Below are 19,365 nucleotides of genomic sequence, written 5' to 3' on the forward strand. Positions count from 1 at the left end.
TGGCCACAGGGCAAGTCGGTCCGTCGTACTGTTCCGCCACATGGGAGCGTGACGTGGCCACAGGGCAAGTCGGTCCGTCGTACTGTTCCGCCACATGGGAGCGTGGCCACAAGGAAATGTCGACACGTCGCCCCGACTTTCGTGGAATCTAGCACTGCGCCGTGATGAAAAAAGTCTCTACAAACCCTGATGTTCCGTTTTCGGGCCGGGGGTGAAGCAGCTGCGTGGCGATTTGCTACTGTGGTGGCATCTAGCCGAACCATCTCCAAGACCAGCATCTTCTCATTTGTTCTAATCCAAGCTGAACAAGGAACAAGATGACTAGCCGATGAAAGCTGGAAGGCGAGCCGTCAGTTCAGCTGGAGGAAAAAGTGGCAAGCGTGTACACTCATGGAGAGTGGGTGACGGAATTATTGCAAGCGGCGAAAGGGGAACTGGCAAAGAGCGAGATCCAGAGACCGGCTCCCAACCGGCTGGATCGGCAGAAAGGAAGATATTCGGGTGGTGGGAGAGCTAGAATGAGCCGGAAGACGACAGAATGGAGCTCAGCTTGGACTGCATGGTCGTTCGTTCCGTTGAATAATGCAAAGTTCATGCAATTCTGACCGCACGGGCTGCCAGACGGACCGCTCTCCCGCCAGATGAGGTTACTGCCACTGCCCTCCCGCCAGATGAGGTTACTGCCACTGCCTCCGACGCGAACGCATCGGCTTAAAATAGAGCCTGACGCTTCGGCGGACGAGAGCGCGTGTCCCAGCAGCACGCAGCTGCCGGCCTGTGACGATCGGCGGACCAGGTGTCGTTAGTCGCAGGTCGCTGTCCGTCATTGAGACTGAGTCGTGTTCATCAGGTGCCGGGCTGTGACGGTCGGCGGACCAGGTGTCGTTAGTCGCAGGTCGCTGGCCGTCATTCAGACTGCGTCGTGTTCATCAGGTGCCGCCTCGTTCTGGGCGGTGCCGTTCTGCGGTGGTCCCAGCGGGGACGAGCAGACTCGGTGCGTCTGAACGGCGGACGCCCGGTCATGACGTGCGCCGCTGAGTTATGCCCCGCGCCGCTAATAACAGACCATTACCGCTGCGGGTACCGTGGACTCCAGTGCGGGCCGGGCACGTGCGCAATACGTTCTCAGCATGGTTTCACGCTTACCAGAAGGGAATGAGAGAATGTAGGGATGAGGGAATGCAGGGAATGAGGTAGATAACACCGAGGCAGAGCCTTTTGTGCCTCTTCGATCGCTGTGCTGCCTATCGGATTTGCAGCGTACATTCAGTTGCTGACGAAGAAGTTTGCTACAAATTGCAGTAAGTTGCACATGTGCCAAACCTGTAGCCCAGTAGGTTTATAGATGAACATGTAGTACAGCTGATTTCTATCATAGTATAAAGTTGATCTGGTGTGCATAGCAGAGTGAAACTCTACCTTAAAAGCTAAGAATAAAAACGGAATTTGTGTTGGCTCCCGCATGCAGTGGCACAGGAGCAATGCTAATGGGAGTGCTCCACTTTTGTATGGGATTTTGAACTGAGAAACATTTTGAAGATAATACCATTCAGTTCACAGCCATGTCCTTCGCGGGACCTAAAACCTCCAGTTTTTTAGTGACAAGCCCGCGAAGACGTGCGGACTTTTTCGTGCAGACTATTTCAGGGTCATTTAGGCATGCGTGACGTCACAGAAAACGTTATTTAAATTCTGCCACCCTATCAGCTGCGCATCGTTCAAGGCCGACAAGAATATAATTGTCGAGCCGTTCATCTCTGGCGTTCGTGGGTACGATGTCCAGATGTACCGGTTTTTAATTGGCTCTCAACTCGTCTTGTGCACGCTGTGCTAGTTTACATCACACTTCGGTTATTTTGTTATTCGAATTCGGACTCCTTTGACCAGAAATGATCATTTCAGGGCTGTGGGAGGAAGAAGAATGGGTAACGGTGGGGCAGGACTACATGTGCCAGACGGGCCAACCGCCCAGTCTTAGCCGGTCCAGAGACCCCTCTGCGGGGTGTGCGCTGGGCGCCCAGTCGGGGTTCCCCTCCAGGGGGCCCCTCAACCCACCCGGGTTTAACGAATGCAACCTGCCCCAAACAAGCAGGGCGTCGTGAGGATGCAGGTCAAAGCAAGGGAGAGGAAACAGGGATCGGATGTCAACGACAAATCTTCTTTTTCTACAAAATGCAAGAACCTGGACAACCTTACTAGGTACTGGTACGAAAATAATGCTTGTAATCGACGACGTTAAAAGCTTTAACTAATTGACTAATAGACCGTGTAGAGCATCGTGGCACGTCAGACTTCTGCCGCAAAATTCTGCCGCTGTCTGGAATTGCGTGATCAGATGGTAGGGACTAGGGCCCACACAACAAGCACTACTTAGCGTGAGCTCTAATCCAAGAAATCCATCCATTCAAAGGGCTCGGATTTATCTTTAAAAAAGCTTAAGAGAAGCGCCATAACCGAGTACGCCAGTACAACCAAACGTCCTTACTCACGGATTAGTGTGCAATAGTGTGACTAGAAAGGGCCAAAACACGAGCACATAACAATATTTTGTTCAGTACCCGCCAGTGTCACCTCGCGGGCGGTTGAAGTATTGCAAGTAAGTGCTAGGGTAGCAACTTCGCACGACTAGTTTGGCAGAACTTCGACGTCATACAAACGTTCCATGACGCAATCCAACAATGATGTGTTGAGAATCATATTTACTAAATAGAGGAATTGTGTTGTCTAGGGCAATCTCTTTAACTAAAAAGTGTGCCGATAGTTAAAAGTGACCTTATTTCACCATATCTGGTATTTGTTTCAATACCTTCAAATGCGAAACAATCCCTTAAGTCCTTAAATATTGGGGTACAATAACATCCACAAATGATGTTATTGTATGGTGGCCTCCTCTCTATCAGTTAAGTGACATATAGCATTCCGAAATATGGGGCCGAAGGTATACAAAGCCACGTGCTTCTTCCACATGGCCTGGCTGGCAGGTCCGTCCTCCGCCTCGGCCATGTCCAGGAAACATCGTGCTCGGTCAGCCCTTGTGCCACAGATCCATCAGGGCGGCTCCTACGGCGACCACGCAGGATCTGATACATCATCAGCCGCGATCTTTCAGCCGCCTTCTGTTCCGACGCCAAGAAAACAGGAGCCATCAGGCACCGGCGCCGCCAGCCGACGCAAATTGAAGCTGTTGGCCGGGCCTGGCCGGGGCGGGGCTCGAATTGCCGGGCCCTCATAGCAGGGCGGGGTCAATCTGCAGTAAAACTGTCCACGTCCAGATCGACCGTCGCTCGCCTCTTGTGCCGGTGCTGAAGCTAGCAGAGGTCATGGCACGGGCCGGCCACGGGCGGGCGAGCCGGTCCAGTCCGGAGACGGCCGGGAGCGCCCCCTCCCCGCACCCCACTCTTCCGCCGCGACTCGGCCCCATGCCTCAGAACGCTGTGACGGTGAGACGCTCTGGAAGATTAGAGTTTGATAAAGGGGATTTTGAAGCCATCTACAAGAGGATGACAGGTTTACAAGGCTGCCAGTTGATGAAATATCTGTGCTGCATTGATCTCATAACATCCACGGGATGTCAGTATATAGCCTTAACACGTTTACGTTACAATTTGCATTGAAAATGTGCGCCTTCTGTGTTCATCGCATGCCTGCCAAAATGTACTGGAAATATCTATTCCTGCATCTGCTATCAGGCTGCACGCATCGGCTACGCTGAACATTGTTATTATGAACTGTCAGCGGACGAATCTCTAGTCAACTTCTTCCAACCAAACAATTTCATTCACTTTTCTATTCCGCCGAACTTTCGACGCAACATCAGATGTCAATGCAACCACTCAAAACGTGCGCAATGCGTAATTATGTACGTACGCCGCGTGCGCGACATGCCACACATGCATACTTCGCATAACATACTGCATCTTCAGAGGTGACCATGTACGTTGCACACGTCGTAGGTGATCACATTTTCTGCGCACTCCAATGTACGAGTCACAGACATGTGCTTGCAATGTACTTTTGTGCGATAGGTGCATATGCTGGGAAACGACCTAACCAGGCGGCTTCAGGGTCCGTCCGTCAATTAGGTTACGCATTTTCGGTCACTCCTCAACCCTTTCTCCACCTGGGTATGGACTGGTTACGATGGGCACTCCTCCCTGGTTACGCTGTGCTAAACGTAGCGTCATCACAAAGTAATATGCGTTTGGCACCCAGTTGAGGTATTTATGCGAAACAATATATCGGATGCGTTTGTGAAGGAGCACAACAAATCCTCCCTTGTTTCGCGTTTGTTACGCTCCACAAACGCCTCACTCTTCTCTCCTCAATACATAACAACTCATGGGCGGCCCCTTAGCCGCCAAAAAAGCAGATATCTTTTTACTGCGGAAGAGGCCATTTGGTGGCTTATTAATCGACTCGAGCTGCGGGCTGGTGCCGCCGTGGATCAGGCGCCCTGGTTTCCAGCTGACCACAAGCCAATCGAATCAGAAGACGACACTGTTTGCCGACCACCGAGGCAACTTCGCGCGCCGAAAAATAGATATTCACCGGCTGGAAGGTGCACACTTGGCGTGGCGCTGACCACCACGGACGCCACGCGGGACTCCCGCTGTCGCTTCCTGGGGTGGCAGCCAGCGCCACTCAGCACACTCGCAGCAATAATGTAACACGCCGTCGGACTCGCCAAGGGGAGGGGGAGCGAAGAGGCGTCATTCGTCATCGACGCACCTACGATCGGAGAGCGAGCAACGCGCCACCCAGTCATCGGGCCGGCCCAGAGTCTGGGGATGCGTCGCGGACCGCGGCTGGAAGAGGGCGAGAGAGGGGCACTGGCAACGAGCGGTAGGCTAGACAAGGGGGTGATGAGAGAGAGAGAGAGAGAGGGGGGGGGGGGGCGAGAACCGGTGCAGCACAGCACTCCTTCCCCTGCTGGCGTTGTCGGCAGCTCCCTGCCCTGCCGTCTCTGCCTTTGCTACCGCCGTAGTCATCGAATACGCCATGGCGGAAGTGGACGTCCATGGTCACTGCCTGGATCAGCAGCTGATTTCACAACTGCCGTGATCACTAGCAAGCCACCGGTAGGGATGCATTTACGATTGATTACCCTTCTGCATGGGTACCCACTTATAACGAGTAACGGTCTGATTTCGTTATGGACCTCGTGACGGTTACGATATGCTGTAAACGCCTGGAAAATACCTGGGATAGTATGGGTGTGGATTTCTACCAATTTCCTATGTTTCGAGCAGAATAAAGTTGCAGTTTTGTGCCCTTTGTGCCTTGCTCTGCCTTGTATAAACCATATTTCTAGGTTAAACAGCAATTTCTTGTAGGGTAAATAATATATCCATATTCGAAACATTCCAGCTGTCTTCCACACTGCCTGTCTGTCTATAGCATAATTCCTAGGAATAATATTAAACGGGTACGTCACTGGTAAATACCATGATTTTTAACGAGTAACTGGTAGGTGTGACCAAGACTCGAGCGATTGGGTAAAAAAGCTCGAACCGGTGAGGACCTCTGGTCTGCGGCGGTCTCACAGCCACGCGCCGACGTCCCTGACCGCTGCCTCGTTGACCAGCTGACCCGACAATTGGCGCAGCCGCCACCTGACCGCCGCCACTGGGGGCAGCGTTATCGTCCGCGAGCGACGGCGGCGGCGCGCGCGGTCACCACCGACGCCCCAAGCGAGAGATAGCGTGGGGCGGCGGCGGCCGCCAGTGGCGCCAGGGGCGCCGACATGGCCGGGGGCGGTGCCGGCGGCGGGACGAGCGGCGCCGCGCGCGGCTGCCCTCTGACCGGCCGATGGCGTGGAGAAGATCACTGGCAGATCAGCGGCTGATGGACGGCTGATGGGCGCCTGATGGACGGCAGATGACCAGTGACGAGGCAGCCTGGCGACGCGAAGGCCTCGGACAGCCGCTGGGAGTGATGGTAACACGGAACGAAAGGCTCCAGTGACGCAATGCGCAGTGAAGACTTTCAGTGACAGCGACGGTCTCCTCTGATCGCCACCGACGCGCAGTGAACCCAACTGGCTGCCACTGCAGTCAGTGCCGCAGCACTGCCGCGGCTGAGGGGGCGTCTGCGGCGACGGTGGTGCAGTGACCGAGGTGGTAGCGGCGGTTCCTGTCGGCGATATGCGGGCCTTCGCCGTGACCTGGCTTCTCTCGACCCTGGCCGCGCTGCGGGCCGCCGCCAACCCAGACGCGTCCAGATTGTACGACGACCTGCTCTCCAACTACAACAAGCTGGTGCGACCGGTCGTCAACAACACCGACAAGCTGCAGGTGTTCATCAAGCTCAAGCTCTCGCAGCTCATCGACGTGGTGAGTGCGGCGGCTCGGCTCGGCTGAGCTGGCGCGATCCTCCGCGGCCGGCCGTCTCCTTGGTATTCGTCGGGCCGCCTCTCGGCAGACATGTGCTGCCGACAGCTGTCATCAAGTTCGGCCGGCGCCTCGGCGGCCGGCCGGCGCCAGCACTCCCAACTTCAGCCGGCGCCGCCCTGTTTACGGCGCGGGGTTTGACGCGGGCGGGCCGGACTACCGCGAGCCGCTATCGGCAGTAGCATCGCCCGCGGCGCTCCCGCGCGGCCCGCTCGACAGACCCGACCGACGGCCAGCAAAAACACCGCCATCTGGCAGGCGCTGAGTGGCGGCGGCGGCCGGCGCGACCGGCGCCGCTCCTGCCGCGGCCGCCGCGGCCCGGCGGCCCGCCCGGACCCTGGGAATCCGGGCTGAGCTGGCCGGGTGCGGGTCTATTGTCCTGCGCGGCTCGACCGCTACAAATGGCGGCGAATATCTCCGGACTGCCTGCCTGCGAGACCATCAGACGGCGCGGAGTCGTCAGCGATCCGAGCGCCCATTCAGGGCTGGGAAGTGCTGGAAGTTGTCTACAGGAATGTGGTAACTGGGTGGGGCCGGAAGCAGCACCCTTGTGTGCCATTGGAGTCTAATGGCCACGTACGAGGCTACATAGCCTGCAGCGAACAGCCGGGGACTCGAAAGGAGACGCTGAAGGTCTGTTTTTCGAGAGAGTGCGCCTGGGTTTTATAAGTCGATTCCACTTGCTTCACGGGCTGCGGCCAAACTGTCGGCAACTATCACATACACGAGACAATTATTTGCAAGCCTGCTCTTCTCTGGCAATCGATAGATACCGCAGCAGGAAAGAAAACAAAACAAAAGCTGCGAAGGATTATGCCTTTAGGCGCACAACACTCACGAGATATGCAAGCCTAAGACGAGCCAACGTGTTTGGCTTTTTTCTCAGCCAAGTTGAGTTGATCTCGTGCTGATGTTAAGGGTGAGGGGAGGGGAGGAATATAACTCCTCTTGCAACCTCCTAATTCCTTTCATTTCCTGACATCAAGCAAAGTGGTTTCGCGAAGACATAACTTAGTGCTTCGTCATCTAACTAGAAGTGTATGCCTATCGCCACAGCTTTCAAACTTCGCCACGGGGTGAAGGCAAAGTATTTGGTTGCACAACAGGAAAGTAGCCGAGGGGAGGGTCACAGGAGCCCATGCCACACCTGAGTCAAACCACGGGAGCCCATGCCACACCTGAGTCGAAAGACTGACGCCGATAGGAGGCAATTTCAGGGGGATTTCTTCCGAATTCACAGGATTTCGAAGTCAGTTAAAGGTGCGTTCGTGTTGGAGGGGCTCAACTTAAACCCCCGGAGTTTTTCCCAGAATATTTTTTAATCAACGTGGCAAATTTTGCATAGCTGTGCGCGGCTGAATAGGGGACCTTTCAGTGTAAAAATACGACGTAATTCTAAAGATCGCTGACCTACGACATGCCAAAATCAGGTCATGGCTGTCAACGTCATGGCTGTCAGTCAACGAGGACCATCTCATGAGAATCTGATCTGAATGAATCCAATCCAATATATGTATGTTAGACGAATCCATTCAGCTCTGAGACAATTTCTCAGGCAATTGGCCATTCAAATTTAGTTTTATAACTAATTTCATTGATTTTGTGCCAGGTAAGAAGTTCAAGATGAAATCAAAACCAAGCCTAATTTGTATTGTAGAACTTGCTTTATAATGTAGTTTTTATGTTTATTTCGAATTTTCTTGGTCACAGGGAAGCCAACAAAGATCTCACCCTGACTTACTTACTTCATTAAGGGCAGGGAAGGTTACTGTCGTTCTACGACCCCGATTAACCTTTTGGTTTTGGGGAACATACCGCCTAACCTAATCCCCCATCCCGACCTCAACTCAAAAAACAAATCAATCTGGTAGGTTTTGGTCAGCATGACTTTCCAAACGGCAGATGATGTCACTGACCTAAAACAGATATCAGGGACCTTTTGCTTAAAATAGGTATCTAGGGTAAAGGCGGTTGTATGTGTTGGTCTGGGTACACTTCGGTCACCGATCCAGAATTTGACCTAATTTGGCACGGATGTTATTACCAGAGGATCTCAAACTTGAACACACGTGGCATCCTTATCCTGTATTAACACATGCACATTCATATACAGGTCCATCTATCCAGTAACTTTGGTATCTAGTTCTCTCAGATTTTGAGATCTCAGTGGAGGGATCGAGTCGACCACACCCCTTCCCACCGACCGATCGCGTCGCATTTAACTGACCACCCGCACGCGTGTTAACACTTGCCTCTTCTTCCCGAAGAAAATTTTGTTTACGTGTCTGTTGAACGGCTGTGATAATTTAGTCGTCTCTTGCTCTTGTCGATCAGACATGCGACACAATCACACCGCCGAACTGTGGCGTGTTTGTTTCACGTGTGGTGCGTCTTTACAGATAACATAGAGCACGATCAGCAAATTGGTGTTGGCAACTAATCTATGGCATTCCGGAAGCGCGTTAAGGGAGAGCCATTCCAAGTCCATGCTCCAAACAAAACAGAAGTTTACATTCCATGGAGTGATGCATCATTTGACCCCCTGGAAGCGCGACACGCCTGGCGGAGCCGCCGCATGACGTCACGCCTGAGGTCACAGTCGGCCCGGCCGCCTCCTCAGCCGGTCTCCGGGCCAATGCAGTAGCTTCAGCCCGTCGTGGTCGGCCCGGCCGCCTCCTCAGCCGGTCTCCGGGCCAATGCAGTAGCTTCAGCCCGTCGTGGTCGGCCCGGCCGCCTCCTCAGCCGGTCTCCGGGCCAATGCAGTAGCTTCAGCCCGTCGTGGTCGGCCCGGCCGCCTCCTCAGCCGGTCTCCGGGCCAATGCAGTAGCTTCAGCCCGTCGTGGTCGGCCCGGCCGCCTCCTCAGCCGGTCTCCGGGCCAATGCAGTAGCTTCAGCCCGTCGTGGTCGGCCCGGCCGCCTCCTCAGCCGGTCTCCGGGCCAATGCAGTAGCTTCAGCCCGTCGTGGTCGGCCCGGCCGCCTCCTCAGCCGGTCTCCGGGCCAATGCAGTAGCTTCAGCCCGTCGTGGTCGGCCCGGCCGCTTCCTCAGCCGGTCTTCGGGCCAGCGCGGTGGCGTCGGCCCGTCGACGGTGCCGGCTGACCGTCGGCGGACTGATGGGCTCTCGGCTCGCCAGCGAGCGGAGCCGAGAGTGGCGCCGATCGCTGGCGCCGCCGCTCGCCGCAGAGCGCAGCCCGGCTGCGCCACCGCGCCATGGTCGGCTGCCTCCTGCCAGCAGGCGACATTTCCCCGCAGCGGCGGCGGCTGCCAGCGCCACGAATTTTAATGCTCGGCCGATTCACAGTTTGGACGCGTTGCACTGAACCGCTCTGCGTCATGAGATGGCCGCGCCGATAGCCCTTACTCGGCTCGATCCAGTGATGGCCGCAACCGCTCTGCTGGCAGCGTGTTTGAAATAGCGTGATACTCAGCGATATTGCAATTTAGGACGTCGATGTTCAACGGTGTAGTTGACCTTCATCCTTACCACATGACTTTCATCTTTTCGACTGTAGATGTGGCTACACAAATAATTGGGAACTGGCAATTTCTGGACCTGGATAGCATTGGCCTAGCGATAAAGGAATGTTTGTTAAATTTAATAACATTACAATATTTGAACATGGGCGGAACAAACAGCAAGGTCAATTGAGAGAGCACAAAATAATCATTCGCAGTGAAGAGGAATAGCAGGGAGGAGTTACAGTTAAATGATAGATACTCCTAAGCTACTGGTGGAAGGTACAGAAAATGTTACCATGAGACACTGGAAACAAACTGTGTTGGGAAATAAATATTTACTAATGCCGGTGAAAGCCGGTATTGCCGCTGCCGCGCGTGCCGTGTTGCATTCACGCTCACGTCCTCTTCATCATTCATTCCTTCATTCATTCACTTATTCATACCCGCCCATGTTCCCAACTTTACACCGGTGACGTTCTGGCAACAATCCAACACATGCTTAGTGTAATCCCCAAAACAGCCCAACACATTGCGGGTGTAGTCCCAAAACAACTCTACAGCTCCCGTCCTGTTCATGTCTTTTATCAGGAAGTTTATAGAATAGGCAAGCGACTGTAAATATCAATGCGTTATTCACACGGATCCCATACCAGTTACTTATTATGGCAGATCAGCTGACTGGGTCGCGAACGGTAGCCAACGGGATTGTAAATTGCATCAGGCAAAGTAACATTTAATTATGAGAGGATAGAGACATTAGGACTGAGCTTCTTCGTCCTTCTTAGGAGGTAAAGTACGCAGACTCCCTGTAAACCGATATGTTCAATGAGTGCCAACGCCTTTTTAACAAGTACTGTTTTTGCAGTAGCGAAACGTGTGATGATACAAGCTACATATGCATGTTCTCGTAGCCTGCCAGAACGTTGAGTACTGCAGTTTTGTTGTGTTTTGTTTTGCTATGTTATGTTATGTTATGTTATGTAACGCCAGTTTTGTTATGCAAAGGTGAGCAAGGTTCCCAAACGCTGTACAACTCTATAGCTCTGATATATCTTGTTGCTTGTATGAGCTTGAAGTCCATTCCAGTCGCAGCTCTCAACCGCTACACGAACTCCTTCAGGCTGTTACAAGCTCCTATTCTTACGAAACACGTCAAACAAAGATATGTCTCTGAGATACACATGCATTGAGTCGGTCGAGAAATGAGATGTCATCATGTGAACCGTGGTCATTGCCCTCTTCACTCGAGTGTGTATCGCATGCTACCTGAGTCACCCCCCCCCCCCACCCCCACCCCCACACAGACACCCCCCCACCCCCCCCCCCCCACACACACGACACACACACACCACACACACACACACACACACACACACACACACACACACACATACCACGGACTACTGCCCCCACACCGGCCTCATTCATGTATTATCTTCACCAGACAGAGCTGGTGATAACGACACTACAGGCTGGGGACACTCACAGTGCGCACCAGCGGAACGCCCTTGCGACACCAAACACAGAACAGTCCAGTGACGCCGAATCTGGACAGAATGCAGACCGCGACGTTTTTCAAGCAAGAAAGAAAGAAGAGAGAGAGAGAGAGAGAGAGAGAGAGTGAGAGAGAGCGAGAGCGAGCGAGAGAGAGAGAGAGAGAGAGAGAGAGAGAGAGAGAGAGAGAGAGAGAGAGAGAGAGAGAGAGAGAGAGAGACCCATTACGACGCTACAGTCGGGATTAGTTACTTAAATATAAACAAAGGCTTGGCTGCCAGATCACAGGGCTTGCAAGGCTTGCTATCACAAGGCAAGGCAAAGGCTGCAAAGGCTTGGCAGCATATCACACTTGTTGGACTCAGTACGTATCGCACGCAGCAGTCGCCTGCGTCCGCCCTTGCGGGCCAAGAACATTTCACAACATGCCAACCGAGTCGCATTAGAGTAGCTGTGTGAACTGTCAGACTCGCTTACGCTCAATCGCTCTTCCTTCCAGCGCTGATCGAGCGATGCACCATTTTGCGTGACCCGTGGCCTGGCGTAACGTCACACAGCTGGAGGGCTTGGCTCAGATGGTGGGGCATTCCCTCGACCACTGCCTGCAAAAGAGCATGGATTCGAGCCCAGCTAGATTATGAACAAGGGGCAAAAGGTCATTTCGAAGCATTTCCTGAATATCGCACCAAGAAGCGTTCATGGTCCTTTGCAGTTCAAGATTAAGGCAGTTTTGCATGGAGATGCGAGTTTGAGCCGGCATCATTGGTCATGGGTGGCATAAGATAACCTCACGTAACTTCTTGGAAGTAAATAACGGCACTGGCTAGCTTGAACCGGCACTACTCTGTTGGATTCTCCAGTGCTCGGTGGATCTGGCAAAAATGGCAGTTGGTTTTTGTTCTATTAACCTGACGAGTAAGGATATGCGTGCATATATAACACCTCAACATACCCGCAGCTCGTAAGCTAGTCCTCGTAATACTTGCTGAGGCGTCCCAGACGACTATTTATATGTAGCATACCTTTTATATGTAGCTCTAATGCGTCACTTGATGAGACCTCAAGCTTGCCGTAACGAAGGCTGGGAAACCGCGTCACTATCCCATCCTTGCGTCGTATATTGCATCTAGCAGCGTGTTAAGTTGCATTCAGCAGCCGAGCGTAGGTGCAGCGGGATATTTACGAGTGGGCTGACGGTAATTGTAATACTGGGACAGTTATTATTCATGCTAGGCGTTTTCACAACGGCATTACTGCAGGCGCACATCGACTCTGAGATAAAATGTAAAGCAGCGTCGGGGGGTCAACAAAGGCCAGGGAGATTTTAACTGCGCTGAAGAGGCACGTTTTGAAAGTGTTTAGACTAGTTGCCGAGAACTTACGCTTGCTTACGTAACACGTCAGCTGCGACAGCCTACCACGTACGAACCAACTAACAAGTATTCTTGGGCGTTGGCTCTCTTTAGGTCTGATGCAAATACTGCCGATGGTGGAAAATGCTAATGCGAGAATGTAAATATATTCTCCCTGGGTCATTCGTTAAATTTATTCGGCCATAACGCTTAAAAGGGCCTTTTACGCGCTGCGACGAAAATTACGATGGCGTTGCATTTCTTTCGAGGACAGCGACGTCTTTTCGTTTTCTAAGAGTCTTGGGTTACAGGCATGACTCCTCGCTGTAAACAAGGAAAACACGCCCCTGCGGTTGACATCAACGTGGTTGGAAAGCCGCACCAAATCCGCCCGGAAAACAACCGTTTAGATGACCTGGTGTCGGTTCAAGCATCTGTATCAGACAGTCCAACACAGGCATGACTCCATGTACCGGCGCCATAAACACTGCGTTCGTCGGATGGCATCATTACCTGAGACCTAGCTGCGTTACCTCCTCAAAACGGGCCAGCCGCTGGCGCATAATGTGCGCGTTTCGCTGTGGCTGCTGGGCAGCCAGCCGTCTTTATCATGCTAGAGAGCACGGGGGCGTGCGGCCAGCGAGGCTGCGCGGAATGGTGTGTGTCCGCGGAGCGGCGCCAGAGGGCGGCCGGATTCGCGCGCGCCACATTCGCCGCTCGCTGCTATCGACCGCGCCAGTATCGTCGCCTTATGCTGATTGTCTCCGGCCGAATGGTTGTACGGGATGGAGCCGGGCCAGGCCCTCCCACCGCCACGTGGGAGCAGCACTGTGGCGGGGCCAAAGAAAGGCCCTCCCGCCGCAGGTGTCCGGAAGCCCCCGACTCCGGTCCGAAACAGTGCGGAAGTGTCTGTGGCCAAGGACGACTGACCTGGGACATCGATCGGAGAGGACTTGTCCATCGTTTTAGTGAGGTGTTGGGTGACGGCGGAGGTGGTGAGGATTCGGGGTAGACGCGGATCAGTTGGGAGTGACCTATTTAGACGGAGGACGATTATCTCGGAGTGACAGAAGAGTGATTTTGGCACAATGAAAAGCGTTAGAAGCAGTCGGAGATTTCAAACCGCTACTGTGGATTTCAGGGCACGACGTTCACTGTGTGAAACTTATCGGCCACGTCATAATAAATCGCGTTGCTGGCTTTCACAACAGAGCAGCCAAGTATATTGTTTTGTTGGAAGAATAAAGTCAGTTTGATGTGTTTGGGAAGAGGTTTTTTCTTGTTAAAAAATGTTTTAGATATCCAAGCTAGGAACCGTCATAGGTGTTGGCTATGTTAGTTATGTTATGACGCTTAATTGGATGAGCAGTGTATTTTAAAATCGAATGGGAGTTGTTTGAGAATATCAAAATTGCAAATAGTGGCAATATGACTTTTTGATGTGACTTGGGGTCTTGCAAACTTAAGTCGTCAGCTCAAAATAAAATCGTGATTTAGACACTTCCTGCGGTGTCGTTTTCATAAAAAAGAACACAAATGCAGCGGAACACCCAAATGGTTTTCTCAAATTGCTTCCGAACCGCGGCTTAGCCGCGGCAGATTTTGCATGATTGTAGACAATTGAATAGAAAATCTTTTGGTATCAAAAATTGAGATGCATCTCGTAAGGTCGTTGACCTACGGGAGGCCAAAGTCAGGCTATGGATTCAGCAAAGTCAATTTCTAAGGAATAGCTCAGTCTGATGCAACACAATATGTTAGACGAGGCCATACGCTTCTGAGATACTTTATTAGGCAACACAAGAATTGAATAAATAAATTCCATTGACCCAGTGTCAGGTATGAAGGTCAGACCAAAGTCAAAACCAGCCTGCTTCATTACTCCAGGGCTTGCTGTATGGAGTCATTTCTTGCTTGGTGGTGCTTGATGAGAATCTATTGATAACAGGAACCGCATTATACATCTTCCATAGACTTCTCAAAGGTCAGAATATGTCACTGACCTAAAATGGCCCAGATCAAAGTTTTGTTTTTAGAAGCATGCTGCTTAGCGTAATCCTTGTCGTCTATTCAAATACAAAAATCAAAACACCTTTGCATGATTTGGACACCAATGCATGTTCAAGGTCAGACAGTCACTGACCTTAAAATGAGCATGTGGCTTTTTGCTTAGAACGGATATGTAGGTTCTGGGGACAATTTGGCGGCCAACCTTGAACTTGACCTTGTTTGACCTTATTTGACCTGAAGGTCATGACCTGGGGATATCAAGCTTTGAGCTGATTGTGTTCACGCATAGACCGACACACCCTGTGAATCTGGTGTCCCTAGTTTTCTTTCTAAGATATCATGGGTGTCAAATTGACCCCCTATCCGAGCGAAGGATATCCAACCGGCCACCCGGGCGCGTGTTAAGATCTCGCCTTGGCATTTGTCATTATGTTAGATGGCGCGTTGAAGGGTAAAAACACATCTTTTCGACCCGGGCAGTGAAGAGCGCTGCGCACAACAAGCAGCCCAAAAGAGCAGAACGGGAACCCCACTCATCGTCTGAAGGAAAGACTGAAGTAAAAAACTGTTGGGGGAATGCGTTTGGAGCAGATTTGAATTTTTATAGGATGCAAATCGATGAAACGCAAATGTTTCTTGGGCAGGGCGAACTTTTATCTGCACTGTGTAGCCAGTATGGTAAACGAAACACAGCCGGAGTCTGATCAGTCATCGGTCTTCACCTATGGGCCAAACCCACTCTTTTTCTCCTACAGACGCCACTGCATACTTCAGTCGATAAGCCTATTTAAGACACACATTGCTTTCTCTGTTGAACAATGTAACGCCACTTGAGAAATATGCATACGCATATACACGCGCACGCACTCGCAGTGACGTATACCCACTCGCATACGGCATGTCTCCAAGAACACGTTTGCACGCAGACGCAAAAACTTGCCTAGATAGTAGCATTGACGCATCTGCGCCTGAAGACAAAGTACGCACGTCGTAAGCTTTTACACATTCGCAGTCGCAGAAAAACACGTATCCACGAAGCTGCTGCTCCAGTCTGGTGCAAAATCCAGGGCTTCACGCATCCATACACACTTCTGCTCCCAGCTTCGTAATGAGGTAATCTGGAAGGGTCTGGCATTCATCCCGATCCCAATTTCTTGTTTGTTTTTCTCTGCTCGTCTTCAATCAGCTCACCCACCGAGAGACATCTGAGCCAACAAGCCTCGGTCGCGATCAGGCACCAGTGAGCGGCACGACAGGCAGGCAAGGGCGACGGCCGGCACAGGCCTTTTACAGCGGCACATATCACGCTGAGGTCGGCCGCGGTTTAATCAGGCGGGATCGGCTCCTCGGCCGCCACACAAATACAGCCAATCAGGCCAGTGGCTCTTGTGTGCTCATCCGTCTGCCTCACACTCTTCCTTCTTCTCTGCGACGCTTTCCCTGAGTCTGCCTATCTGCGTATTCATCTCTCTCTCTCTCTCTCTCTCTCTCTCTCTCTCTCTCTCTCTCTCTCTCTCTCTCTCTCTCTCTCTCTCTCTCTCTCTCTCTCTCTCTCTCTCTCTCTCTCTCTCTCTCTCTCTCTCTCTCTCTCTCTCTCTCTCTCTCTCTCTCCTTTTTTCTCTCTGTCCCTCTCTCTCATGCTCTCTCACTCCCTCTCCCTCTTTCTCGCTCTTCGTTTCTTTCCTTTTTTCTCTCTCTCTCACACTCTCTCACTTTCTTTCCCTCTCTCTCTCTCTCTCTCTCCCATATTTCTCACCGTTGATTTCTCTTTTTAGCCCATCACCAGTTTCAGATATTTTTTGTTTTTTTCTCAGGTACCTTCAATCGAAAACAACCTTAGCTTGGCTAAATATTGCCAATTCACACCATACCACAAGAAATCCCTTAGTAAGGATTCCTCGCTTTGTTTATCAGACGCTACCTAAGCTCTTTCACACTTCTCACACTACTCCGTTGTACTACGTCACCAAAAGCTGTCTTTGCCAACGCTATCATACTGGCATGTGATATGCATCATCGGGTACTACTTAGTCGCGGTACTCTGTGCTTTGCTACAGTGTATCACACTGTGCCAGGCCGCACTGAACGTTTCCAATGTAACGCAAACCCTGCCCGCTCGCCTCGCTTCTGTTTTAATAATTTTAGTCTCAACTTTTTGATTGGATGGATTTCTGGGACCATAGTTCGCGCTAAGTAGCGCTTGTCGCGTGAACTCTGAACTCCACCAACCGATCGTGAAATTCCGGTCCAACGGCAAAATTTCGTGTCGAAAGTTAAGTATGCGGCAACGTTTGGCACAGCTCGCACCGCCTCCCGACCTCATCGGATCTTAAGCGGCCACCGCCACCGGCTGCGGGCCAGGGGGTAAGCGGGGCAAATGGCGAGCGCCGAAGCGACCTGAGCCCACCCTCACCCCGTCACGAATGGGCTGGGAGGCAGGTGCGCGAACCGATGCGGCTGAAGGGGATGACCAAGTATGCCGCGATTTGCCGCGTTCTCTCTCACTATGCCCGAAAACGCCGAGATCGGCCAAGCCATATGCATGAAAGGCATCTAGGCGTTATGCTGCTTTGCTCCACTCTTTCACGCTATCTTTTCCTCTGTTAACTGCACGCTACCATCCTCTATCACAATATGCCCCTGGGTCGCAATAGTGACCTGCATCATGATGCTACACGAACTTGTGTCCTGACACACAATACAACAGTTTTCTGAGCTTTGTTCAACGCACAATGTGCTAGGTTCCATCTCAACACGTGACACAACACAGTGTCCCGTAACCATGCATCCTGCAGCATGTAGTAACTGTAACATTGTGTCCTGTAACACTGGTATATCCCTGTCACACCACTTCCGGCCATCCACTGTTCGGCTACATCACGTCAGGCCGTCGACATCCTGGGCTGCTCGGCCACAGTGACAGCCCGCACGGCCACAGTGACAGTCCGCTAGGCCACAGTGACGGTCCGCTCGGCCACAGTGACAGTCCGCTCGGCCTCACCACGTCAGGCCGTCCGCTCGCCGGCCTGCTCGGCCACAGTGACAGTCCGCTCGGCCTTACCACGCCAGACCGTCTGCTCGCCGGCCTGCTCGGCCACAGTGACAGTCCGCTGGGCAGATTGCCGGCCACCGAGAGGCCCTCGAGACGCCAGCCGGCCGCCGGAGTGTTGATCGACGGCGGCAGATCCGGCGCGTCGGTGGCGGCGCGGCTTATGCGGCGACGTTGGCCGCGGCCGCGCGGCGGCGGGGACCAGGCGTGGGGAGGAGCGCAGGCGGTGTTCGAGGCGAACTTTTACGGAAAGGGAGATCATCTGTGGATTGCTTTCGAAACCGCAGGCATGAGGGCAATGCACAGGTAATGGGGAGCGTTGGCTTCGTTTAAGAAAATGTTAAAACCAGAATTCGGTGCATATCTCTCGTCTGTTGATGGAAGTTCTTTTCCCATTTTCCCCCATCTCTTTCACACTCGGTTTTCTTTTTTCTTTCTTTCTTTCTTTCTTTCTCTCTCTCTCCCTCTCTCTCTCTCTCTCTCTCTCTCTCTCTCTCTCTCTCTCTCTCTCTCTCTCTCTCTCTTCTCTCTTCTCTCTCTTTCTCTCTCTTTCTCTCTCTTTCTCTCTCTCTCTCTCTCTCTCTCTCTCTCTCTCTCTCTCTCTCTCTCTCTCTCTCTCTCTCTCTCTCTCTCTCTCTCTCTCTCTCTCTCTCCCTCTCTCTCTCTCACTCTCTCTCTCTCTCTTTTTCTATATCTGGATGAGCCGTGCCGTCCGCTACGCTACTGTCTGCACAATGTGCCGCTTTTCCGTTTCTCTGTGGGCGTTGTCATTCATGCCACAGTCGACAGTCGTAATGCGTCCATCTCTGCGCTGTGGCGGTGCCTATTTCCGGCGCGCCGTTTCACGCCGCGGAGAGCGGCGCCAGTGTCGCCGGACGACCACTGCCGGAAGTTCCCCCGGGGACCAGTCGGGGATGTGGTTCCCCATTCTTTCCCTGGGGCACCTCGGGCGGACCAGTGTTCAGCAGTTCCTGGGGAAAACGCCGCATGGGTGCGACTGTCATCTCTCGGGCCGCGACTACCGTAGCGGGTGCAGGCATACACTGGACAAACCTCTCGGGCTACTCAGGTGGGTGCTGAACTGGTGCGAAACTGGTGACTGAGGATGTTAGAATGACGCTCTGAAGGGGAGTTGCCTGCCATCGATTGAAGCGTGTCACAGATGCCTTTACGAATTTAAGTTTGCGATTGCAGATTTATACACGGACTGAATTAAGCCTGAAATTCTATGGAATAGAGCACTTCACATGCTGAATTTTCATGAGCCGGTCCAGTCCAGTCCAGTCCAGTCCAGTCCAGTCCAGTCCAGTCCAGTCTAGTCCAGTCCAAATCAGTCCAGTCCAGCCCAGTCCAGTCCAGCCCAGTCCATTCCAGTCCATTCCAGTCCAGTCCAGTCCAGTCCAGTCCAGTCGGACTAGTCTAGATTCAATCCGTCCGCCAATCCGCTTTTCCCAGATTTCTCGACTCAATGTAGTCCGGCCCGCCTCCCGAGAAAATTTATCAACCGAATCTGTGCTAATCCGCCTCCACAGAAGGGACTTTTTAAAAGAAAATATCGAAAGCAAATTTCGCTCATATAGTTTTATTGGATTTCAGAAATGTTCTCATTTTCA

General features: G+C 52.5%; 1 protein-coding gene across 1 annotated transcript in view; it reads left to right on the forward strand.

The window, feature by feature from the left end:
* The first annotated feature begins 5,775 nt into the window (after window positions 1-5,775).
* Window positions 5,776-19,365, forward strand: part of LOC119099468 (acetylcholine receptor subunit alpha-like) — a 59,459-nt gene continuing 45,869 nt past the window's right edge. Inside the window, exon 1 of the mRNA XM_037222623.1 lies at window positions 5,776-6,332. Coding sequence (XP_037078518.1) covers window positions 6,144-6,332 — 189 coding nt within the window. The 5' untranslated portion in view covers window positions 5,776-6,143. The remainder of the gene's footprint in view (window positions 6,333-19,365) is intronic.

Source organism: Pollicipes pollicipes, unplaced genomic scaffold, assembly GCF_011947565.3.
Source record: "Pollicipes pollicipes isolate AB1234 unplaced genomic scaffold, Ppol_2.1 Scaffold_4740;HRSCAF=5597_pilon_pilon_pilon, whole genome shotgun sequence".
Taxonomy (NCBI): domain Eukaryota; kingdom Metazoa; phylum Arthropoda; class Thecostraca; order Pollicipedomorpha; family Pollicipedidae; genus Pollicipes; species Pollicipes pollicipes.